Here is a 25,391-nt window from a genome sequence, read left to right on the forward strand (position 1 = left end):
CACCCGCCCAGGGCAGCTACATTCAGGAAACCAGAGCAGTGGAAAGGGAGGGAGGGAGCTGGGCCTCTGGGTTTAACAAAAAAATAATTTTATTGTGGGCTATTATTGTAGATGGCCTGCTCTAGATTAGACTGGGTTGGGGACTGGGTGCTTCTTCCCCCTTTGCACGGAGTGTGACCTGCCCCTCTGTGCAGATGCCGGTGCCGCTGGGGACCAGATCCCACGTGTTTGTGTCCCCCGTGTATGTGCTCTTCAGGGATGACATGCCCATGCATGTGCGAAGGCATGATATTCTTGTGTGTGTGTGTATGCCCCTTCCCCTGGGGAATGGTCTCTACGAACACATGTCCCCGCAACTCAGGGATGGCCTCCACAAACACGTGTCTCACCGGGCTGGTCTCTTCGTGTTGGGACTGCTGCCCCTCTAGGGTTTCCTCCTGCTGCTGCTCACCTGGGCTGACCTCTTGATCCTGATCCTCTCTGGCTTCTGCGTGTGTGTGCTCCTGCTTCTGGAGACTGGCATGCTCCTGCTTCTGGGGGCTGGGCACCCTCAACACATGGTTATTGATCTTCACCGCTGCCCGCAATGCGGACTTGACAGCAGTCTCTACCCAGCCATGTGGAAGGGCTGTGTGCTCACCCGCGAAGTAAATGCGGCCATAGGGGAATGACCAGTCATAGTCCTCGTCCCCCTGCCCAAACAATGGCGGCTGCACCACAAAGCCACCCTGGCTGTGCGGGTCCTCTGCCCAGCGTTTGACTACGCCTGTGCCGTCCCACAGGCGGTACACGACTGGCCCATGCAGGGCTGCCACGTCCTTGAGCGCCAGGCGCATGGCCTGTTCTGTGCTCAGGCCGGCGAAAGGGGCTGCAGCATCCGACCACGTGTACGAGGCCAGTAGTAGAGAACCCTCGCCCGGCGCCGGATAGAATATAAGGCGCGATGGGTGATCAGTGTTGGAGTGGCCGCCCTCGATGTGCTCCTCGTGCCAGAAGGGCCGGCGGAAACTCAGGAAAACCTTGCTGGCTGCCACGTAGTGCAGCGCGCGCAGTGCCTCCTGCCTCCTCCGCGTCAGTGGTGGCGTGAAGGTGATGCGCTGCAGCGCAGGCCCACTGGCCGTCAGCAGAACCAGGTCGGCCATCAGCACCTTCAGGCTACGAGACTGTACCGAAGTGGCGATGTGCACGAGCACATCGTGCGCCCCCTGAGTGATCGCCACCACGGGCGCATTCAGCAGCACCGGCCCGGACAATGAGCTCAGCAGCGCACGTGGCAGCAGGTCCCAGCCACCCACGATGCGGCTGTACCTGCAGGGTAGGGCAATCACATTGACCCAGGTTGAAGCTTAGCTCTTAAGGCCCTGCCTCTCCCAGGACGCTCCTCCCTGTGACTTGTCCCATCCACTGTGCCCTCACCGAAGTCGGTCGCTCAGGCAGCTGTGGGCACGTAAAGCCTCTGCAAAGCTGAGGTAGAAGAAGCCCTCCTTGGACATCACGTCTCCCAGGAGCTGCACGGCCGGCCGGGTCAAGTTGCCCTCCCCAAGGAGGTATTCCTGTGCAGTTGGCAGGAGCCCTGGTCAGACCCTTCCCTGCTAAGCCCTGGACCTCAGCCATCTCTTGTGACAGGACAGGTGAACAGCCTCCACTTACCAGCAGCGTGTGCCTATTGAACTTCTTCATGGCTTTCTTGCAGCCCAAGGCCTTGAGGTCCTTGAGGGCCTGTGGGGGACAATCAGAGGGGCCCTGGCTGCAGTGGGAACAGCCACTTACCCCTGTTCAAGTCCCAGACTTTGGCTCATACTGCATAAGCCTCCTCTGTAGCTGGAAGTCCTCCCAAATACTGGATAGCCCTCATCTGCCCACCCAGTCAGCATTGCCTTTTGTTTTTTGTGCCGGCCAGGAAGTTCAGTAATTGTGTCTAGACCATTGTGGGCGTAGGCAGGTGAGGGTCTCCCATAGCCCAATGGGGTGCTGCTACCAGCTAAGTCTTTAGCAGTTTCCCCTTGGAAACAACTCTCCTTGGCTCCCCAGACCCAGAGGAGTGCTAGAGCACTCCCAGCAACAGCAGCAGCCTGGCCCCCAAGGCCCAGCAGCTTCCATCACCCTTTCTCGCCGCAGGTAGTACTGATTTTAAAGTGTGGAGGGCAGAACCACTTTGGAGCTGTGCCACCTCTCCCACCGCATGTAGACTCTCCTGCCTGGCAATTAGTTATCTTCCTTCAGGCTCCTTACAAACATGGCCTCCAGCCTCTCTACTCTGCGCTCCTTGTTCGGGGTCAGGAGAAGGATGCTCAGGCAGATACATTGAGGATGCAGACTTAGGGATAATGGATGAGCCAGGTGGTGTTCCAGAAGCAGAGCGTATGCCTAGATCACTAGGTGGGTGTGGGGGAGGGGAAGCTATCTGGTAGGTCTGGCCCGTGGGCTTAAGAAGCACTGGGGAGCCCTATCAAGCTGTGGGCAGGGCTAGCTTCTGTGTGGAAAGATCCTCTGGGACAAGAGGATGATGCCTGAGAGACTCTACAGCAAAGCTGCCGGGCTACAGTAGAGGATGCGCTGTGAGATGCAGAAAGCACGGGCTGGCCGCCAGCAGAGCTGCGGAGTAAACCTTAACAGGGTGCTAGTAAAGACAGAGCCGCGGGCAGGGCTGGGCTCAGCAGGAAGCTGGTAGCCACCTTGTTGAGTGCCATCTGGTAGATGTCCTCTGGGGAGCGGCCTCTCTCCCTGTGGCTCAGGTCGTAGCCCAACTTTTCTGGCATCTTCTCCACCACATAGTTCCGCAGCCTCACGTCATTCACCTCGGTCCACGTGTTCTCATCATACTGCGTGAACCGGGTCAGGTTGAGGCCCAGGCTCCTACAGAGCATGTGCAGGATCCTGGGAATGGAAGGCTGCATGAAGGAGGAGGACCAGTACAGACAGGCATGGAGCTGGGGGTGGGAACGGCACAGATGGGAAGGTGAGTGACGGCACGAGGAGAGTGCTAGCCAAGCTGGACTAGCCAGGATGATGGTGAGGGCTGTGAGTGGGAGGGAACATGGGTAACACTGGAGCAGAGTTGGGGGTGCAGCTTGAGGCCCAAGGTTGACAGACAGTACCTTCAGAACAAAGAGCATGGACTAGGGATGGAGCTGGATTCTCACTGAGCCCAGGGCAAGAACAGGGCTGGGATTGGCTGAGCCTAAATCAGGGATGGGAGTTGGCTGAATATGAGGTGGGGATGGAGGTGGGCTTTGGCTCAGCTTTGGTGCAGAGGTGGAGCTCTGTTACCTGGCTGGGATCTCACCTGTGGGAGCTGGGCATTCGCATGGCCCCCAGCTCCCCTATCCAGCCTGTCTTCCCATCCCGGAAGGTGAGGATGCGGCCCCCAATCCTATTATCTGCCTCCAGGACCGTGACCTAAAGACGAGGTGGGGCAAGCAGGAACCTCAGCTCCCCTGGCTGCACTCACAGCAGCCCCTGCCTGTCTTGCTCCCAGGGTGGCACACCTAGACTGGAAGAGCCTTTCTTCAGGGTGGAGGGGAGGGGCTGCTACAACAGAGAGAAAGTCCACCAGATGGACTGCGGAGGGACTTCCCAGCCTAAGGCAGAAGTAGGGAGATTCCTGGTTTGCACGCAAGACTGGGGGGCTGGCCCATTCTCATTCCTGGGTTTTGGTGAAGGGGACACTCGCCCTTGGGAATTTCTTAGTGCTTCCCCTAACACAGATCCCCATTTTGACTATGACAATTACATTAAGAGGAATTAGGCCCGCCTTTAATCCCAGCACTTGGGAGGCAGAGGCGGGCATGGTTGAGTTCGAGGCCAGCCTGGTCTACAAGAGCTAGTTCCAGGACAGGCTCCAAAAGCTACAGAGAAACCCTGTCTCGAAAAACCAAAAATAAAAAAAAATAAAAAAATAATAATTATGCCTTCCCTGCAGATGGAATGGGGGCTCTACCCAGGACCTTCCACCAGCAGCAGGAAAGGCTCCAGGCAGACAGTAGGCTGCACTTCTCACCTTGTGTCCCGCATCGCTGAGCACCTTGGCGGCTGTCAGTCCGGCTATACCTGCACCAACAACTGCCACCCTTTGGGGCCTCAAGGTCCGATTGAGGCCCCAGGTCACCACCTTGAGCAGCTGCTCATAATCAGGGTCCTCCATGCACTTATCGAAGGGATTCAGGCTGGAGGCTGCCTTCCAGTTCAGAGAGGCTGCCAGACCCAGGAGAATGGCCACAAGCACATGATGTGGGGCTGGCAACAGAAGGAGGTCAGGGCACAGGCAGTAGAAGCAGGAGTCAGCCATAGTCCCAGCACCCCCTTTCTCCCCTCTCTTGCTCACTTACCCAGCCAAGCCATGGCTCAAGTGGCAGCTGCTGTCAGTGGAGAAGTGGGGTGACTGTGATGGGGGCTAGGGACCCCCCAGCCTGTCTCTTTTCTTCCTCTCTGGTCTGGGCATATGTTTCTCCAGACCTAATCTTGATCCATCAAGAGTTCCTGGGACCCTTTTCTCAAGCCCTGGCCTAGCTCCCTTCTCCTGCCTCCCAGTCCTAGGTTCTGGGGTACAGTCCCTGCCACCTCCCACCTACTCTTGGACAGGACAGCAGAACAGAGCCTCTGAGTTCTCCTCTTAAAGCAGCCAGCCCTGCCCACTCACCTCCCTGGGGAATTCAAAGTGCTTTCCTGGAGTGGGGCCACATGCTGGGGGAGGTGGTGGTGGTGGTAAAGAGGGCCACAGGAGGAAGTAACTCAGTCTATTTTTTTGTACCACAAACAGCTTTGCAGAAGTTGTGGGTGGGGACTGCCCATCCAGATGGCATCATTGGTGCTGGTCCCTGTGCTCTAGGCCTCCTGGACTTTTGTCTTGGGCCTGCCCATCCCAGGCCAGACCTCCTTACCCCAGTTTTCCATGCCTATCTCCAATTCTATGAAATGGGCACATCCAAGTCTGGGACCTGGGATCTTGGGACAGGGCCTTCCACATTCTGGTGCCCGTTTCGGCCTGATAGTGTCACACGGTAAAGCACAGTACGGCAGATGTAAAGCCAGGCCAGGGCCTTCACATGTCACCTGGCCAGGGGCAGAACCTCTTGCCGCATCTGAACATGGGGAGGACTGGGTAGTGATGACTGAGTGGCCCTGTCCTTCCCTGCTATTTTCGTCTTAAGAACGGCTGGGAAGCAGATTGTGGATGGACATCTCAGAGAGATGTCCCCAGAAGCTTCAGGAGGCCATGAGCAATGAGGACGATGACACCAGTGCCACCCAAAGCTGGGGGTGTGAGGCAGTCAGGTGCAGGGAAATCAGGAGAAGTCAGGGAGGGACAGAACGAGAAAGTCCAGAGTCCACTAAAGGGAGGTGGTTGGTGTAGGTGTGTGCTTGCTCTGTGGCTTGGGCCAAGCGGCCAGAACTGCAAAGCCATGTAGGCTGGAGGCCCAGGTCAAGTAGGACTCCAGGGCTTAGGGCAGTACTTGGTCTAAGCCCTACAGAGGAACTGAGGGTGCTGGGGGCAGGAACAGCCACCTCGTGGCCTGGCATTTATTAGATAGAGTCTCATCATTCTGCATCCAAGCTGTCCTCAAATTCCCCATGATCCTTCTGCCTCAGTGTACCGAATGCTAGACTGACAGGGCCACTGTGGCCACTGCTCTCCCTGGTATTAAAGCTGGAACTGAAGTTATGGATGGTTGTGAGCCCCTAAGGAGGTCCTGGGAATTGAACCCTGGTTCTCTGGAAGAGTAGCCAGTGTTCTTAACCCCTGGGATACCTCTCCAGTCCCACGGGAACAGCTTTTGGATCCCTGGCTAGAGTAGACTGGGGCAACTCCCCTTCCCCTAGGGAGTCTGGGGAGCAAAGGGAACTGACAGAATAGGTTCAGGTAGGGTGTGTGAGCACACACGTGTTTGCCATCCTAGCCCACCCCCATCAACAGGGGTTCAAGCCCAGCTTGGGTCACAATCTAAATATATATACACCCCAAATCCTAGTATCCTAGTGTTAGTTCCAAGCAGTATTATTGAGCCTAAATTAGGAATCATGGTTAGGCCACCATTGGGGCAGACTGTCCTTCCCTGGTTATGCTGGGGTCTTGGGAAGAAGGCAGGGCGTGTGGGGATGGGATCAGGGAACAAGAGGCGCAAGTGAGGCTCAGTGTTCTGCAGCAAGGGCACAAGCCCAGATATTAGTGTGTGCGTCTGGTCATGGCATCAGCTGCTGCTGGCTTTGGGAAAGGCAGCTTCAGGACTAGCCTTCCAGGAAGAAAAGGTCTTTGGGGACACCCGCCTGCCACGGCTTGCTTCTGACCCACAGGACTAGTGCTGGAGGATCTAGGCCACATTCCAGCAGGCCGATCCGGGGACGGACCTCATGAAGTGCATAGCCTTCAGTCTTTCAGTCTAGTGTCCCGAGGGAGGGCGTAGGGAGACCCAAGACTGGGCAGGGACAAAGTAGCTGTGGCCTCCTCCCTAACTCCCCAACCCAGACAGGGGACACTCACTGCATGCTGGTCTTTGGGGGGCTCTCCCGGCGCCCATGGCCTTTCTGGTCAACCTGGAAGGGAAGTCATCCTCTGGCGCAGGCAGAACCAGGGAAAACGGTGGTAGCTTTGTCCTACTGCCTTGTTAGATCAGAGAAGCCAAGTCCTGAGAGGAAGATCAGTTGGTAGACTGTGGCAGAATTTGCTAGAGAATGCCTTTTTGTTTTTTGACAGGGTGGATGGGTGTCTTCATTTGTACCCTAGGATGCCCTCCAACTTGAGGCCATCCTCCTGCCCTGCATCCTAAACTCTGGGCCAACAGGCATGCCACCAGGCCCTCGCTCACCCTCTTCTTTGACACAGGACTATTTTGAATCATGTCCCAGGCATACTGTCTTTGCAGAATGTTTCTCTATGACAGATATGGTTAAACTTCCCATGAAAATTTGAAGATTTACAGCCTAGCTATCCATTTACAAAGTGTAAGGGTACGGCTATGGCTGTGTTCCATAAAAGATTTACTAACAGAAGGTAAGGTCACACACAGGTGGCCAACTCCTGTCCTTCAAGATAGGACCTTCTCAGGATTCCCAGGGAAAGGCAAGCAGATCTTGAGTTCCCGCAGTTAGGGCTACATGGATGACCTGTTCCAGGCTGGGGATCCAGCTGCTGGTTGCCTTGGGCTGCCTTCCCAGCACCACAGAAACCTGATGTGCACTACTGTGAGGAAAGTACTTCAAAGATGGAGGCGGGGAGCCCAGGTTCAAGGTGACCCACAGCTCCCTTGGGAACTGGGGGCCAGCCTGGGCTGGATACCTCATTTCAAAACAAAACCTAAATTTATAATTAAATTTTACTAATAACTATCTCAAACTCTCCCCTTCTGTGGGACTTTTTTCCTGTAAGTGTCTTTTAGAAGCTGCTTTTGCCACACCTTGTCATCAGGTCAAAACCATGTCCTCAACCTCTTCAACTTTAACTGGCCCTTAAGATAACAAAGCACCCACCTTTCTAGCCCCACTCTTCCCACCTGGGCAGCTGGTGCAAGCTTAGCTACAATATGTACTCTTCCATGCCTGGGGCCGTGTCTGATTTCCAGTAGTCACTGGCTGAAAGCATCTCACAGATGCTGGAAGCAACATGTGTGTGCAGTTTCAAGTGCTGTTCTGGGTCATTCTTAGAAAACTCTTAGGGACTTTTGTAAAAACTCCTTCCCAGACAATGCTTTCTGTGCTGCTCAATACAGACCAGAGCTCTTTATAGAGATCAGAAGTGGAAAGTTCAAACTTGGTCTCCCTTGTCTTTTTCATCCCTTAATGTGATATAGATACAACTTCCTGCTCATTGACATTTCACACTGCTGCGTCCCTTCCTGAGTCAGGCTAGTCCGGCCAGGCTGGATCACAGCTGGTCCTGGCTACCCAAGGAGATGTGGAAGAGGCTCCCCATGCAGTCACCTTTGCCGTCTTCATGGTGAATGATGAGAGCGGCCAGCGAGGCAGTGTTCTTCCTGGAGAGGGAAACTGCAATTATAGTGTAGCCTGGGCAACATGCCCAAGTTGCCAGTAGCGTTGTCATCCTGGGTACCCCTCCCCAATTCCCCCAGTACGAAGATCTATGCTGTTGTCTTTAAAGTGGGTAGACCTTCAGGGGATGATTTCAACTAACTTAAAACACAAGGCTGTACAAGGATGGAGTGCAGAGTGAGTGCAGCTCCTCCCCACAAATGGCAAGATAACTCAGATTCATTTATGTCCCAAATACAACCTGGAATGAGCACACACACATTAGAGATACATGCTGAACATCTTTATTGAGCCCTGACAACGACACGAGTGTAAAACATCTTGAGAAACTGCAGCCTAAACACTATGGTCGGTTAGAGTCAGGCCAGAGTGCAGAGCTGGGCTGTGGTGGCTTATCCATAATCCTAGGACTCAGGAAAGTCACACCAACTCAAGGAGGAAACCCTGCCTTAAACCAACAAAAACTAACATGTTACAGAAAGGCCACTGGGCGCTCAGGATGTGTCCCCCAGTTCACTAGCCCTGCCTCTATGTGGCTTTTCCAAGACAAGGAGGTCTCCTGTGACTATGTAGCTGAAGATGACTTGGAACTCCAGTGTTCACAAAGCTAGGGTTTTTTTTTCTCTCTTTGAGATTTTATTATATGACTGTTTGCTCTGCACACAGTAGCCAAAAGCCACTGATAACCTGGGACTGGAGCTGCAGATGGCTGTGAGCTACTATGTGGTTCTAGAGATCATACCAGGGTCCTTGAAAGAAGAGCCAGTGCTCTTAGCAGCTGAGATCCCTCCTCTAGTGCCCCCCCTTTTGTACTTTGAAGCCCAACATAAACAAAGGAAATAACTCGTGGCTCCATGCTGAAATCTTCAGACGGTAAGAGCAGCTGTCAAATGCATGGCATGAGCCCAGCATCTGGATGTCGCCTCCCAGTGTTCCCTGATCTCCACTACTGATGACATCACAATGACACCTGCACGCAGTGGATGACTGTCCACTCATGCACATGGGTGGACAGGACTCTCTCCTGCACCTCACCTATTCCAAGGAAGGTAAAGACTGGGCCCATGTGGCTCAATCAGTGGCTCCAAGCCAATGGCCCACGACTCGACATCCCACCAGCACTGCCCTGCTGAGTCTTGGGACCTTTCACCACTTACGTCCACAGCAGGTCTGATTTCACAAATTTTTCTTTATTTAGAAAAGCAACATTTGATCAGGGATCACAGAGGCTACAGCAAGGTACAAGGAAATAAAACAGACCAGGACATGACTGCTGGCCTTCAACACTGTGCATCTGACTGTGACTAAGATAGTTTTGACATTGGAATATCCAGAAGCAAATTTGCTGTCACTCTAGCCTCAAGGGTAATCAGTTCCTGCCACAGGAGCTCACCATCTAGGAGTGAAGGAGGTAGTCAGGGCAAAGCAGTTGTTAGCTCACTGTGCCTCGGTGACTCTGCTTTGTGTGGCAGACGCTCTGGAGGACATGGGCTAGATGGGAGCTGGAGAGGAGCAGAAACCTTGGGCTTTCAAACCCACCATGTCTCCATCCAAAGTAAGTTTCTTGGCCAGCATCTCCTTCAGAGCAAGAGCTCTGTCCCACAGTCACAGCCATACTGGAGTGACTGAAGGCTAAATTGGATGGATTAGAACTGAAGCTGCCGTGAGCAGCACTGAATGGAACCCTTGTCTTTGTTCTTTAAATGCTGGCCTAGAGCTCAGTGACATTCATGCTGGGCCCCAGAGCACACAGGTTACATCAAGTGCCATGCCTTGTACAACTTCTGCTGCGTGCAAGTCAAGCCGAAGAACCTTCCTCTCAACAGCACAACCACCCAAGGAGCCCCTCCCATTCATGCAGGGCTAGTCGAAGGCAATGCGCAGACTGCGCTCCTGCTCCTTGCGGCGGCCCTCACACACGCGGCTGGCCTCTTCCACTCTCCTCTGCAGCAGGGCAGAGCTTTGGTCCACCCACTGTAGGGAGTCCATGTGTGCATTGAGGATCTTGCAAATCTGCTGCAGTGGGTCGCTGGTGTCTGCAGGGCCACCAGCCATGTTCAGGTGCTCGATGATATCCTTGAGGTCCTGTGCCATGCGCTTGAGCTGCGCATCGATGTTCTCAGCCAGCTTGAAGGTCTTCTCCCGCTCCTCGTCCGCATGCTGAAGGTAGATGGTGCCACTCTGCTCCTTCACTGACTCCTCCAACGGGCTCAGCAGGTCCTCCAGTTCCTTCTGCTGCGAAAGGATGAAGTCTAGCTCCTGATCCAGCCGCTTCTGATCCAGCTTCACCTTTTCCACTTCCCGATGTAGACTGGTGATCTTCTCCCCGTTCTCAATCAGTGTGCGATCCCAGGCGTTGACCTGTGTGGCCTGCTGCAGGAAGTGCCGCTCCTGATCCTCCAGCTCTAGGCTCCACTTGTTGATCAGGCTTTCCAGCTGCGCATAGGTCATCGCGGGACCGGCGGTAGTCCCTGCTGCACTGCTGGAGCCAGGCAGAGCAGTCCCAGTAGTGGCCACACTGCTGGGACCAGCTGACACTAGGGGTTTCAGGCTCAGGGCAAAGCCAGAGGTTGTGGTGGAGGTGGTCGTGGCAGATGTGGTGGTGCTGGAGATGGTGGTGGAGGGGCCAGGAGCTGCGCCAGGGGCTTTGAGGCTGAAGCCCAGAGTCCCAGCACTAGGAGTGGCTGAAGTTGTCACTGGAGCTGAGAGGGAGAGCCCTGTAGCACTGGATGAGGCAGGAGCAGGCGCTATGGAAGCAAAGAGTGTGGACCCTGCACTGGTGGTGGTGGCAGTAGGTGCAGCAGCAGCTGGCTGTGCTGTTCCTGCTGTAGTGGTCACCAGCGTGGCTGGAGTGAAGGGAGAGCCAGACAGTGCTGTGGGCTGGGTTGAGCTGCCCACAGAGCCAAGGCCAAAGCCAGAGGCTCCAGGCTGGGATGCACTGCTGCTGGTGAATGAGAACCCTGTGGAGCCAGTAGATGGAGCAGAAGTGTTAGAGGACCCAAACACAAAGCCAGTGGGGGCTGTCCCCTGGCTGGAGGTGCCAGCACTTGAGATGGCATTGGTAAGGGTGCTACTACCAAGTCCAAAGCTGCCAGTGTTGGCTGTGGCTGATGTGGCAGCTGTGTTGCTCAGGCTGAGCTTTGGGGTGCTGATCCCCAGGGAGAAGCCAGTTCCTCCAGAAGCAGGTGTTGTCCCGAAGTTGAATCCTGGTGTCTGTGTGGTTGGGGTCTGTGTGGTGAGTGAGAAGAGGCCAGTGGAAGGGGTGGCTGTAGTTGTCTGGGAGGGAGTCCCAAAATTAAACCCTCCAGTGCCGGAAGAGAAGGAAAAGCCAGTGGCGGGTGTAGTGGTTGCAGTCTTCGCAGTGCCAAACGTAAAGCCGCCAGCAGGGGCCCCGGTGCCGCCAAAGTTAAACCCACTCATGGCTGTGGAATCTCCAGGTGTCAGCTACTCCGACTCTGGGGCAAATCCGTCAGCGTCTGCAACCTTGGGGAGGTTTCTAAAGCAGAGGAAGTGACATGGTCAGATGGCAGTTTGGGACAGGCAAGCTCAGTGGTGTGGAGGGTGGCAGGCTGGATGCAGAGGTGGCAGCAGCCCTGTCTCATCCTTTGCTAACCTAACCAGCTCCAGCAAAGCAATTGGAGGTGAGTAAACTTGGACATATGCAGCTCCCAGTACCAGCTCTTCCAGGCTGCCAGCACTAGCCTTTGATTCTAGAGGCAGAGTAGACCTGGGCCCTCCAAACTCAGGGCGGGCATGAGAGCCCACCCAAGTCAGTCAACTAATTTCATCTGGGGTTTTCCTCTAGGTAGAAGCGAGCAGCTGCCACCAATGAGTGGAAGGGACAAAGAAAAGGGGGGGGGGGAGAAAAGAGAGAGAGAACATTCAGTAAGCCAAGGGCAGTCATAGTTCACCCTTTAGAGCACTGGATTCTAACTGAAGCAGCTCCAGGCAGTGAGGAAGGTGACAGGGAACAATGCAGGCACCAACTAGGAGGCCAGACTTTTTCCATCAGCACTATGGAGATAGCTGGAAAGCTGCCATCATATCCCCAGGTCACAAACTAGCAGGTGTGAGATGGGAGCAGTAGAGTGGACCTGATGGAGTCACGGGGCATTTCCCCTATCCTGGCGTGGGATAGAGACAGAGATGTAAAATCGAGCAGCCTACACAACACCACAGACACACATCCCTTGTAGAATGAAAGTGAGACAGAATGTCCCCTTTAGAGCTGAGTCTCCCTGGCTCTTGAGGTGATGGGCGCCCCATCCCTTCTGTGGGCAGCACTGCCCAAAGGCTAATTCCACAGCGGAGAAGCACTACTGGTAGGCTTCCAAATTGTCTGTGTGATGCGTCTTTTTCAGTTGTTATTTACCTTTACTTTGGAGAGATATTCGCTGGGACCTGTAATTCACCAGGTAAGCTAGGTGGGCCAGAGAGCTCCAGGGACCACCCATCTATACCTCCTGCACTGACATTACAGCACTGGCCACAATGTCTAGCCTTTTCATGTGGGTGCTGGGGATTGACCCTGTCAAATAATCCTCTATTGATCAAGCCACCCCCCAAGCAACTGACTTTTTGTTCTCTGGGATAGGGTCTCATGATGAAGCTCAGGCTAGCTTCAACATTACAATCCTTTTTGCCCCAATCTTTCAAATGCAGGGATGACAGGCACACCCTGTCGCACCTGTCTGCTGTTCTAAGTTGTGAAAGCAACTGGAGGAAAGCAAACCCGATGCCAAGTGTAGCAGATCTGAGTGACCCAGTCCTTCTCTCCACATTAACAAAAACATTAAGCCTCTCTGAGCTCAGTCCTGCCTCAGCAAAGTGGGGGGTGGCACCTAGTGTGCTGAGCAGCTGACACGAAGACTTGATTTGGGATGTTCACTGTCCCTTTGACGTTTTCAGAGTAAGAAAGAGGTTTGCGGGCAGCGCCAATGGCCAGCTGTGCAGTCCCTGGAAAAGCCGGTGTGGCTAACCTCGGCTTTACTATAAATTTCATCTGTGGCCCTGCTTGTGAGTCATCAGGCTGTGACGAGAACGCCAGCAGTCCTGAGGCTTCTGGGCAGCAGCCCCTGCCCACTGTGGGGACAGTGCACAGAAGGGTAATGGGACTCAGGAGGAAGTAAGGTCGGGTTCCATTTTCCTTCACTGAGGACAGCCAAGGTCTGCTCTGATCTGGGCCCTGCCCCTTGAACTCACAGGAACTTCTGGGGAAGGAAGGTTATTTTACTCTCAAAAGGTCATGGCAGGTCCACGGGGGGGGGGGGGGGGCGGGCGGACCCTCTGCTAGCATCCACACAACTCTGGTTTGACAGAGACTTCATTGTTGGTGAGCTGCCCAAGACCCAATCAGTTATGCTTCATACCTCAATTCTTAAGAACTCAGTGTACGCTTTTGCTATTAGTAAACCACAGCTGAAATTTCCATTTATAGAAAGCTCACTGACTAAAAATTATGTCAAGCTTCCATGGTACCACGGTGTTGTGACACTGTTTACAGTCACTGTTACAGACCACAGTGCCAGGACATGTGGAAGTGCAACTATAGGAAGGGAAGCCACGAGGCCACTAAGGACTGGGGAAGGAGGGCCTGGAGGAAGGCAGAGACTGAACAACAACAGGAGGATCGTGCCCGCTTCTGGGAAGGAACCCAAGTTCCTGGAACAGGCATCTGTCAGATAGTCTATGCTAATATGACTTATGAGGGTCCACAGGGGTGACCCTCAGGACTCAGACGACCTTCCCTGGCTTCAGACGGGCACTCAGTTGCACCTGGAACGTGGTTCTCCTCCTAGCCCACAACACAATCCTCCTGTGATGCTAATGGTTTGGCTACTCATACTGTCTCTGTTAGGACAGCTATCGGTGTGCAGCACCGTGTGTGAGGTCCAGGGACTGCAAGGAGAGGACCACCCAAGTCCTGCCAAACACTGGGAAGACATTAATAGTCTTGGTTTCGGGCATCAGTACTGGCACAGCCACGAGCACCATACTAATGACACAGACTTTTTTTTTTAAAGATAAGCTTTCATTATATAGCCAAGAGCTCACTATGTACACCAGCTCAGAGGCCCGCCCACCTCCACATCCTAGTGACTCAGACTCTTTGTTAAAGGAACTACAGGGGCCTGGTTAAATATGGGGCTAAACTGGAAAGAAGTTGGCAAACAATGGGCTGGGAGGAAGGTGGGGTGGTAAGGCCCGTCAGGAACTTCAACTGCTCTGGTGACACAGATAAGCACAGGGAGGCCTGACGAGTACACGATGACCCCTAAGCCTTGGAAGCCCTTCAGCACAGGACAGGCTCCTAGAGCCCGGGGAAAGGAAGCAGCTAATTCTAGGTGGCAGGCCCACAACATGGCACACGGGCTAGACAGCCACACTGAGGCCAGAAGAGTCACCCAGGCTGCTGTATTCCCCCCAGTTCCACACCCTCCTCCCACCTCCTGGGATTTCTGATGTGAGCCGAGTCTTTTTTTTTTTTTTTTTTTTTTTTTTTTTTTTTTTTTTTTTTTTGGTTTTTCAAGACAGGGTTTCTCTGTGGTTTTGGAGCCTGTCCTGGAACTAGCTCTTGTAGACCAGGCTGGCCTCGAACTCCCAGAGATCCGCCTGCCTCTGCCTCCCGAGTGCTGGGATTAAAGGTCGCCCTGCGTGAGCTCAGTCTTAATGGCTAGGGACGACGATCCCTCTCGCTTCCATCTGTGTGCTGTGTCACAGCCGGTATGCCAAAGCCACTCCCACTCCACCTGGACACTCATCCACATGAAAGCTGAGCACTGTTGTTCTCAGCAAAGCAATGGACTAGTACATCACTAGTACGTTTCAGAAGCTAGTGTGATGGGGAAAAAAAAAAAAACAAGGTAGGGTGTGTCTTCTGTGGCTAAAGGGCTTGACAGACACAGATGAGCTCAAGATAGAGATGACCTCTGGGTGACCTACTTGTACACACAGGTCCCTTAGCAGAGTGTTGTCTTTAAGATGTGCTACATTCGTTTATGCTGTGGATATTTTTAATGATGTAAAGATGTGTTGCCTTCTTTTATGTTGCATTTGTTATCTCTGTGAGGCTGTGTTACTTTGCCTGTCTAAAGCACTGATTGGTCTAATAAAGAGTTGAACAGCCAATAGGTAGGCAGGAATGAGGGATAAGCCAGGCTACCAGGTACAGAGAATAAATAGGAGAGATCGAGAGAACAGGAAAGTGTGAGACAGGAGAAATGAGAAAGGGAGGAGAGGAGAACTGCAGGGACCACCCAGTCACCACCCACAGAGTAAGAAGGAAAGAGGTATATGGAACAGAGAAAGGTAAAAGCCCAGAGGCAAAAGGTAGCTGGGATACTTTTTAAAAAGCTGGCTAGAAACAAGTCAAGCTAAGGCTGGGCATTCATAAGCAAGAACAAGTCTCTGTGTATTTATATTAGAGCTGGATGGCAGGACCCCCAATGAGCAAAAACAGTTTTTCTTTTTTCCTTTTTTTAAATAATAGCATGAGGAGGCAGAAGAGCCAACAAGTCAGAACGCTGGAATGGGTGTCATCCCATTTCCTTTGAAATCTTGCCCACGGTGGTCAGAGAGCAGCCAGAGGGGACTGGGAAAAAGCTGCGTGCAGAACAGAGCTTATTCACCAGGAGGTATGGCTGGGAATCTAGCATGGGGTCAAGGAACAGCTGGAGATGGGGGAGGGAGCACAGTAGGCACTGCCCACCTAGAGACCCTAGCAGCAATAAGCAGCTACCTGTGACAGACTGACCATGGATACTTGCTTAGTTCTGGACACTATGGAAGTGCTCATGGCTAGTCTGAACAAGAGCTGGTAACTGCCACATCACATCACAGCACCAGCCAGAGCACCACCCAGCAGGCCCTGGAACCTTCCAGAATGGAAAACAGGACAAAAGAGGGCATGGGATGTTACCTCCTCAAGAACACACAGAGGCCTGGGTCAGTCGTGTGGAGATGGAAGTCCTGATGGCATCCTTAGCCTAGACTCCTGCTGCCCCACATTCTTACAGGGCTTTCCTGTCAGCTGCCTGGCACGGCGCAGCACAAGGACAGGGAGCAGGCTTCCTCCTAGTCCTGGGCTCTGAGTCTTAAGGTTGCTCCCATGCCTCAAGTTCTCCATCTGAAAACAGTAAGGGTATTAAAGAATCCCTGTCAGGGGCTGGCCGAGGAAAAAAGCCGTCAGTCAGGTTTTGTCCTGGCATACAGTCAATGGCCACCAGGTGGTGCCATGACAACGCAGAGCCAGGGAAGGACTGGACAGCAGCTAGCTCTCTGAGGGAACCTTCTGGAGAGAGACAGTTAATAGTCCTCCTACTCCTATTTTTTTTTTTTTTTTCGAAACAGCGTTTCTCTATGTAGCCTTGACTGTCTTGAAACTCACTCTGTAGACCAGGCAGGCTGTCCTCAAACTCACAGAGCTCCGCCTGCCTCTGCCTCCCACCACCACCCTTAATAGTTTTAAGAGCTCCAACAAGATGCACATAATGGCACATGCTTGTACTCGCCAGCACTTAGAAGGTGGAATCAGGAGGAACAAGGGTTCAAGGTCTGTCACCTACCCAATGAACTTGGGACCAGCCTAGGCTACATTAGATTATATCTTTTTAAAAACAAAACAGGGTGCTTTCTCTTCTGCCGCTGCTTTTGTGAGCAGCACACCCTTCTAACCAGAAGTCTTCCCTTGCTGAGACAAAATAAAAATCTGCAGGAAAAGGTCCATGGCAGGACCAAAGGTCACTGCAGAGGAAAGACAGAAGACAAAGGCAAGACAAGGGGGAACCTGAGGGCTGGAGAGATGGTTCAGCAGTTAAGAGCACTGGCTGCTCTTTCAGAAGACTAGGGTTCAATTTCCAGCAACCACATGACAGCTCACAACTGTCTGTAACTCTAGCTCCAGGGGTTCCAACACCCTTACACAGACATACAAGCAGGCAAAACACCAAAGCACATAAAAATAAATAACAAGGGGGGAGGACACCTGACCCCAGGAGGCCTGGCCACACTCCAACCCCCACAAATGCCCCATGTATCCTTGGAATCACCGCACTCCCAGTCCACCACACTTCTGTCATGGATGAAACTCTCTAACCCTCAGGAAACAAACCAGCTTCATGTTTCCTCCAGTGCCTTCTAGCTGAAAAAGGCTGAGGCAACCTTAAGATGGCCAGACCAGAGGGGAGACCTTGTCCTTGTGCTGCGCCATGCCAGGCAGCTGACAGGAAAGCCCTGTAAGAATGTGGGGCAGCAGGAGTCTAGGCTAAGGATGCCATCAGGACTTCCATCTCCACACGACTGACCCAGGCCTCTGTGTGTTCTTGAGGAGGTGACATCCCATGCCCTCTTTTGTCCTGTTTTCCGTTCTGGAAGGTTCCAGGGCCTGCTGGAGACCCTGTCTCAGTAGGGTGGAGGAAGAGACCTCACACGGACCCCTGTCCTCCACAAGCATGTGTAACAGGCTTTTACAGACCACCAGCCCCTAAATCACGACACGGAGAGTTATTAATTATGAATGCTTGGCCTTAGTTTAGGCTTGTTCCTAGCTAGCTTTAAAAATCAGAGAGTAACCCATTTCTATGAATCTATGTGCTGCCCCAGGGCACATTTACCTTATCCTGCTTCTTCCCTCCATGCCTGTCTGACTGGCTCCTTTTGCTTTTTGCCCAACAGCCCCCACCTATCCCCCTCTGCCTAGCTATTAGCTGTTCAGCTTTTTATTAGACCAATCAGGTGCTTTAGGCAGGCAAGGTGTAACAGCAACACATCTTTACATAGTCAAATATTCTATCTACAACAAGCATGTGCATGTGTACTTGAATTCACACCTGCCTATAAAAAGAGCAGTCAAGTGCCTGATCCTCCTCACACCTGGTGGTTTGATCACAAGTAGGGGGCTGGAGAGATGGCTCAGTGGTTAAAAGCAGTGGCTGCTCTTCCAGAGGTCCTGAGTTCAATTCCCAGCAACCACATGGTGGCTCACAACCATCTGTAATGAGATCTGGCACCCTCTTCTGGCGTGCAGGCATACATGGAGGCAGAATGTTGTATACATAAGAAATTAAAAAAAAATGCTTAATTCAATACTAAGGTCCTGATCCCAAGCCACTGCTGACCCAGGCTGTCAACCTATGCTTCCGTCTAGGGTCCTTGAGGAATGGAGACCTGGCCTTGAATTCTGGATTCTGCTGCCCTAGGTGTTGGGATCACAAGTCAACACCACCATACTCAGCTTTTCACAGGAAAGTTTCTAAACATGTAGGCAAACACATTCTGTACTTTTCCTGTCCAAACACAACAATAAAGGTCTTGGGGGACAGCATCAGGTAAAGGCACTTGCTGTAAAGCAGCTGACCGGCGTTCCACCCATAGGAACCCAAAAGCTGTCCTGACTTCATGCAAACAAGTGTGTACACCCACATAAATAGAAGTGACTTAAAAAGGCTGCTACTCAATAGCATTTTTTTTTCTGTATTTATCTCAGAAATTACAATCTGCTGTAATGTGGTGATGTGTTTTCCAAGATGACAATGCTACCCCTGTCACCATCAGGACCAAAACTACCCTGGAGACCAGTAGTACCCTATTGACTTCAAGGTTGGTATTCATGACTTGACTGAGGCAGTGAGCTAGCTACACACACACACACCAAGCACCACACAGACACTGTCTGAACACATGCTCTGCCTAATCTATATGCTAAATGGTGAGGGGTGGGAGGGAGTTTCCTGAGGCCCTGGAAAAAGCTCATGAGGTTGGTTTGAATTCTGGAAGGCGATGAAAGGGGGAAGAAGGAGGCCATCACCCACTCCCTTTGCTCCCTCACTCCCTAGCTAGCAGGTATCCAGTTACTACCATACTTTTTTCCCCATATGTGCACACGTCTACGACTTTTCCATCAAGTCTCAAGGTAAAGGGGAAAAGAAGCCAAGAGAATCAAGAGGTCAATACCAGCTCTGACAACAAGATCTGGTCTCAAGCAGTAACAACAAGCACTGTTTGAAGCAGGCATAGTCTCTCACTGGGTAGAGGACAGGGATGAGCCAGCTTTTTGGTGGCACTGATTAAATCATGTCCCACAACAAAAATAGAAGGCACTGTTTGAAGCAGGCATAGTCTCTCACTGGGTAGAGGACAGGGATGAGCCAGCTTTTTGGTGGCACTGATTAAATCATGTCCCACAACAAAAATAGAAGGCACTGTTTGAAGCAGGCATAGTCTCTCACTGGGTAGAGGACAGGGATGAGCCAGCTTTTTGGTGGCACTGATTAAATCATGTCCCTGTGTGTGTAATGACTGCATCTGCACGTCCTCAGCCTTCTCCCTCCCTCCTCCAGAGGAAACCTTCTGTACATCAGAAACCAGTCCACAGCTAATTAGCAATTACATCCTTCCTTACTCCCTAGGGCCTCCACCAGCAAGAGACAAACAGTTACCAACTCCCAAAAACCTAACCAGCTCAAGTGCTTCCAGGAGCCTAAGGAGCCTGTAGCAGAGAGGGCTAAAGGAAGGGTTTTGAGCCGCCATTGGCTAGCACGAACCTGAACCCCAGGTTTAAGCAGCAATTCTTATAAGTGCACACCACCCACTAGGTCTCAAGTAGGGTTCTAGATGTACCAGTTTGAGACAGATTCTCCCCTACTCTCAGCTTCTGCAGCCAACACAACTGGCCTGATGGTACCTTTACTATTCAAGCAGTCTTTACAGCCTGGCCAGATAGTTCATAACCCAGCATTTGGGAGGTTGGGGCAGGAGTACTGTCTGGGCTACACAGCAAGACAGTTTCATAAAGGAAAGGACTGGAGTTAACAATTATTGCTCTTGCAGGACATTAGCTTGGTTCTCAGCACTCACAACAGGTGGTTTACAACTTCTAACTAGTTCTAGAGTTGCTCTCTGGCCTCTTTGGGCACAGCACACACAGGGCACATAACCTTACAAAAGCTCACACACACACACAGAAACAAAGGAAGGAGTCCCACAGTGCTCTGAGTAGCTCCTGTAGCATTTCCCTTAGGGACAGACTGTCATTAATCCTTCTCTGTGTATATCACAGACTGTCCCTGTAAGTTGCTTCCAACTTGTTTTTCACTCTGGCTGCTGTTGCAGTCCATGGTTGGGACATGTCCATTCACACCGCTTAATAGACACTCAGGAAATTAATTTTTCTCTGTAAACAAACACCATTATCCCCTCCAGCAGGCTTGGGAAGCCAGCTTCCAGGTACACTTGGGGTCAGCTGCTGCTGGCTGGCTGTGTAGCAAGCACATGCTACCTCTCCAGGACTAGTAACTGTAGCTGGCAGCCTACCACTCACTAATCTGAGGAAGCTCCAGACCTTTCACACCCACCACACCAACACAACATTAGTAATAAACACAAGCTGGCCACTTGACACCCACCACAGCAAGCAGGACAGACCTGTGGGGCCAACAAAGACAGTAAGACATAGCTCAGCCTGCAACACCCATTGTTAAATGTGATAAAGGCATTGGTTAGTCAAGTCCATGTCTCTTCCAATCCAAACTACCACAAAACTCAGATGCCATCCACTGAGCAAGCAAAATAAAACCACTCCTGCCAACTTTACCTGTCCTTTAGAGCAGACAGCCAACACAACTGAGCTACAGGATCATACATCAAACAATGTCAAACTCTGCTTACAGCAGTACCAGAAGCCCCAGGAAATGGTATTAGGCTTCCCCAAAACAGTGTTAGGGAAGGTCCAGGGAAGCTAGTACAGGAGCCCCTTGTTAAGGAGAAGCTAAGCTTCAAGGTGGGAAGGGGTGGTGATCTTAGGTCACTACATCAATCTCAGGTCACCACGTCATTCTAGACAAAGGTCTGTTCCTTGGAAATTCTCATCACCACCAGCCTCCTGAAAATCCATGTCAGACCATAAAGATGCTCCATTTCACAACCACTAGGGTGTGGCAGACACTTTACAAACAACCTGGAAGTGGCATGAGGTCAGTTTCTTTCAACAAGGCACCCATGCCTCTGCACAACACATGCTTGCCTTGCACACATATCTCCAGGGCATAAAACCAATGAAGGACTAAAGAGACCTGACACATCCATCCATGGACTATATATAAGTCAGTCTCAAAGAGTAAGAAGCCTGTTGTAGTGTATGCAATTCCAGGTCTTGGGAGGCTGAGACAGGAGGATTGATAAAAGTCTGAGGACAGTCTGGGCTGTACAGCAAGAACCTTGCCTTAAGTGACTGTCTCCCAGCAAGCGAGGTGGGAACCTGCTACTGTCCCACTGAAGTCAAGAGAACTTCAGTAGCTGCCTGCTGAACCTCTCCTACAAGGGATTTTCCCTCTGTCTAGCCTACCCATCACAAAACCCCGCTAGTCTTCCAGTCTATCTCAGTAAATATCCCAGATCATTCCCAGGATCTGCTTAGGTGCCACTATCAAATCTAACTCAGCAGAAACAGAGAGCTGTCCCCAACCGCTATGGATGTAGCCCAGCTGACAAGATCTGGTAGCCTTGTTCTCTCAGTGTCTCCCAGGGAGTGGGGTCTGCCCACCTGCTGAGGGGGCAGCAAGGAATCTAGGGCTCCTGAGAGGTCTTCCCAGTATGGCTCATACCTGTCTTCTCCCCTCGGTTCCTACCTATTTCCTCAGGCCCAGTTACTTTCTTCTGTGATGAGGCACTCCTGCAGGCCGCAGTTAGGGCTCATGCCAGTAACCCTAGCACTGGGGAGGCTGTGGGAGTGCAAAGGGCTATAGTAATCCCTCTGACCTAGCTTGTGGCACAAAGCAACACCATGGTACTACTACCCAGGCAAGACTGCAAAGAGGGGGCTGGAGAGATGGCTCAGTGGTTAAGGACTGGCTGTTCTTCAACAGGTCCTGAGTTCAATTCCCAGCAACTACATGGTGGGTCATAACCATCTGTAATGAGATCTGGCGCCCTCTTCTGGTGTGTCAGCATACATGGAGGCAGGATGTTGTATACATAATAAATAAATCTTAAAAAAAAAAAAAGACTGCAAAGAATGTGATCCAGCATGGTGATGGACTACTGTGCATTATATCTCAATAGAGAGCAACCCCAAAAGTAATCAAGCATCTAACCAGTTCCAGTGCAGCTCCTGACCCCCTGCTAGCATATATAATCCAGGGAAAGCCCCAGGTCACCGCTTAGCTCCGTAGGAGGTGGCATCCAGTGGGGCACAAAAGGCAGCTAAGGGGCAGAAAGGGTCAAGGACCCCTTCCAGTAGCCACCTGTTTCCCCACAGTCCTGTTGGTCCCTCCCTGCAAAGGTTCTCAGAAACTCTGCAATGTGGTGCAGCCATGAAGACTCCAACCCTCCCCCCTCCATGCTAAAGCTCCAAGGGACCAGATACAAACTGTGGGGGTTTCAAGTTTTTCTAAAGTACTCAGTAATAGTCCTAACTTGAACCTCGGGCAAAATCTAACTCCCGTCTTCCCTGGCAACCTAGCATTTGCTCAGTACAACCAGCAATCTCTTTCAGATGTGGCTGGGATGCTCAAGAGGGCTCTCCTGACGCCTGGGTCCTTTCACAATTGACCCTCTCCCACTATTGCTCTTAAGTGGCTGTCACTGTCCCTGTTTTCTTCACCAAGATGCCAGGCACACAGTCATCAGGACTGGCTTCTAGGTTCTAGAACACTACAGAGTCAACTGCCACCAGTCTCCCAGCTCTTTCCCTCTGTAAGGGCATGACACAGGCTGAGAGCAAAGATGTGGCAGGTTGGATAATGGCCACCCAAGATTCATCCACACCAGTTCCCATGGCCTGGGAATATTACCCCACTGGCAAAGCATTACATAAAGGCTCTTCCAAAACTCAGTTACCTTGGATTATCTGAAAAGGCCCAATGCACAAACACAGGGCTTCTACAAGGACAGCAGGAGGCTCAGAGGAAGGAAGAAGTGGCTAGGATGGAGGCAGAGTCAGGTCCGAGGGATACAAGGGGCCACAGCCTCAAAATGAGGTCACCTCTAGATACTGGTATAGCCAGGAACCCAATGCCTTGGGAACCCCCAGAATTCTAAGGTGGCAAATGTATGCTGTCCAAGTCTTTTAAGTTCCCATCCATCACAGCAGCAACGGGGAACAAATGAGTGCAGCTTACCCACACAATGCAGGAGCTGGTGCACATGGGGCCAACCTGACAGAGACGAGAGTTACAACACAGTCCACTGGAGAACTCTGAGCACCTGGCCACGTGGCACTGCCCTTTCCCCAGCTGAGCTGGCCTTGGCTTTCCTGCCCTTGTTTGCCAGGACACCCACCTCCAACCCCGGCCGGCTGGCCTTAGTGACACAGCCTAACTTGCTCCCTAGCACTGTGTGGGGATTATGGTATCAAGTTCCCTGCTCTGACACAAACGACTCGTTCCGAAGTGTACCTGCTACCTATGGGAGTGTGGGGGGCAGCGGCACAGTGCTGGGGGCTATGGGGAGGATTCTGGGAAAGCACCAAGTCTGATTTTGTTCTGTATGTACTGGAGGAGATGGTCATGACACAGATATCCACCCATCTGTTAGGCAGGTCAGAATGTAGAAGTATGGTGAGACAGGAAGGAAGCTATACCAGACTTGGATCTCCTAGGAGCGTTCCCTCAGCTACAGCCTTAGTCTACACACCCGAGCATTACAGTGTGTACTGATGAAGGCTCATCTCCCCGTGCCAGGTAGGTCCTCTTAGGAAAATGAGTCAGATACGATGCCACATGCACGTACACTGGGAAGTCAACTGAGAGGCCAGTGCTCACTCTACTCTGCAGATGGAAACCAACCCTTGGCCACAAACAGGCCCCATAAAGCCCAAGCCTTTTCTATCACAGGGCTGTTCTCTCAATTGGGAAACCAGGGCTTGCTGCAACAGTACAGGCAATGTGGGAAGCAGCTGGGTGGACAAAAGCAAAGCTACATAGGAGTGTTACTTACAGTGAAAGCCCTTTCTTTGCGCACTAACCAGAAATTAAAAAGCAGATCCAGTACAGTGTGTCTCCTCTAAGGCAGGCTGGTACAGATAGCATCTAGCAACTGAAGCAAAGAACAAACCTGGGGAACAGTCTGGGTTTGAGGACTCATGGGACCCAGGCAGGGCGGGGGAACCCTGTCCTACCTATCAAGGACAACTATGGCCATGCACAACTCCCTTTCCCTTTCCAAGTCCCCCAGTCTTGTCTTTCATAACCAAGTTAGGAGCCTCTGGGATGCCAGACCCTTTCTTAGCACAAAGCCCCAGATTCTCTGGGTTCTGCCCAGGCACACCCCTCCAAGTACCCCTCCCCACTGCTGCCAGGGGACCTCCTATCCAGAGATTTGTTACCTAGGAGCTGTTTCCAGGTGCTTTGTGGCCCCCAGAGAATTCCCTCACCCCCTTCCTACCCATCAGAGCCAGGGCTGATGCAACTGCCTGCAACCAGCCGCCTCACTCCTCAGCACAAGCCCCTCCGCACTAGAAAAGAGTTCCAAGCAGCTCCACCTTTGCTCCTGGCTCCCAACAGGACAGCCTTTTTTTTAAGGACAGAGGCGAGGCTGCCATCTAAATCTGGGTAAAAGTCAGGGAGAGAATGACACACACGATGAACACACAGAGAAACCCCGTCTCAAAGAAGCAAAAAGAAATGAAAAACAAAAAACAAGGGAAGGAGCACCACCGGCACTGCAGCACAGCATACAGTCTCAAAAACAAAATGTCATGGGAAAAGGACCAGGGATGCAGTTTAGGTGGTAGAATGCCTGCCTAGCATGTATGATGCCCTTGGGTCCATTCCAGCATTACCTACAAAGGGTATGGTGGTGCACATCTGTCATAGGTAAGAAGACTCAGTAGTGCAAGGCCAGCCTCAGTTACACAGACAAGTTCAAGGCTGGCCTGGAATGCAAGGCATCCAAATTCAATCCCCAATACATAACACAAGAAAAAAAAAGTGGTATTTTGAAAGCATGCCAGAGGAGACAGAACACACCCATTTCTGTGTCAGGGGCAGCCTTCAGGTAGGTACCTACTTTGTGTCAGTGACTGGCTTTAAGCACACTCCACACAGACTTAATACAGCCCCATGGCTGGCAAGAGAGGACAGACTCTGAACACAAATCGTGTGGTTACAGAACCTGTGCTCAAATACTGGCAGAGGACAGCAGAGTGCCCACTCCAAGGGGAGATGGTCAGCTCCCAAGGACTTTCTTCCTGTAACTTTCAACATCAGTTTTTGGCTTCTGCTTTGAATCTTTTTCTCTTTTACAGTCCCAGGGATGAAACCCAGGGCCTTGAAAGCAGCACTCCACCATGGACCTACAACCCTGCCCATTATAGACTCTATTTTGAAAATCAGGGTCTCCCTAGATAGGCCAAGAGCTCACTTTCTAGTCCAGGCAAGTCTTGAACTCCATTTTTTTTTTTTTTTTTTTTTTTT

The 25,391-nt window shown here is 51.9% G+C and overlaps 2 protein-coding genes across 4 annotated transcripts in view; both read right to left on the reverse strand.

The window, feature by feature from the left end:
• The window catches only part of Il4i1 (interleukin 4 induced 1), a 27,290-nt gene continuing 1,899 nt past the window's right edge, over window positions 1–25,391 (reverse strand). The window contains exons 2-9 of one of the 2 annotated variants that reach the window (XM_050121477.1): window positions 7,915–7,967; window positions 6,479–6,623; window positions 4,001–4,236; window positions 3,287–3,399; window positions 2,676–2,877; window positions 1,651–1,719; window positions 1,417–1,553; window positions 1–1,308 (exon numbers count right to left, since the gene is read on the reverse strand). In XM_050121477.1, the coding sequence (XP_049977434.1) occupies window positions 90–1,308; window positions 1,417–1,553; window positions 1,651–1,719; window positions 2,676–2,877; window positions 3,287–3,399; window positions 4,001–4,236; window positions 6,479–6,515 (2,013 nt within the window). In that variant the 5' untranslated portion in view covers window positions 6,516–6,623; window positions 7,915–7,967 and the 3' untranslated portion in view covers window positions 1–89. Of the gene's footprint in view, window positions 1,309–1,416; window positions 1,554–1,650; window positions 1,720–2,675; window positions 2,878–3,286; window positions 3,400–4,000; window positions 4,237–4,328; window positions 6,428–6,478; window positions 6,624–7,914; window positions 7,968–25,391 lie in introns of those variants that run through there. The other variant, XM_050121478.1, reaches the window with a different exon arrangement.
• Nup62 (nucleoporin 62) overlaps window positions 9,155–25,391 on the reverse strand; it is an 18,145-nt gene continuing 1,908 nt past the window's right edge. The window contains exons 2-3 of one of the 2 annotated variants that reach the window (XM_050121480.1): window positions 15,902–16,108; window positions 9,155–11,479 (exon numbers count right to left, since the gene is read on the reverse strand). In XM_050121480.1, the coding sequence (XP_049977437.1) occupies window positions 9,847–11,403 (1,557 nt within the window). In that variant the 5' untranslated portion in view covers window positions 11,404–11,479; window positions 15,902–16,108 and the 3' untranslated portion in view covers window positions 9,155–9,846. The remainder of the gene's footprint in view (window positions 11,480–15,901; window positions 16,109–25,391) is intronic. The other variant, XM_050121479.1, reaches the window with a different exon arrangement.

Source organism: Alexandromys fortis, unplaced genomic scaffold (genome assembly GCF_014885135.2).
Source record: "Alexandromys fortis isolate MF-2015 unplaced genomic scaffold, M_Fortis_MF-2015_v1.1 scaffold_161, whole genome shotgun sequence".
Classification (NCBI taxonomy): Eukaryota; Metazoa; Chordata; class Mammalia; order Rodentia; family Cricetidae; genus Alexandromys; species Alexandromys fortis.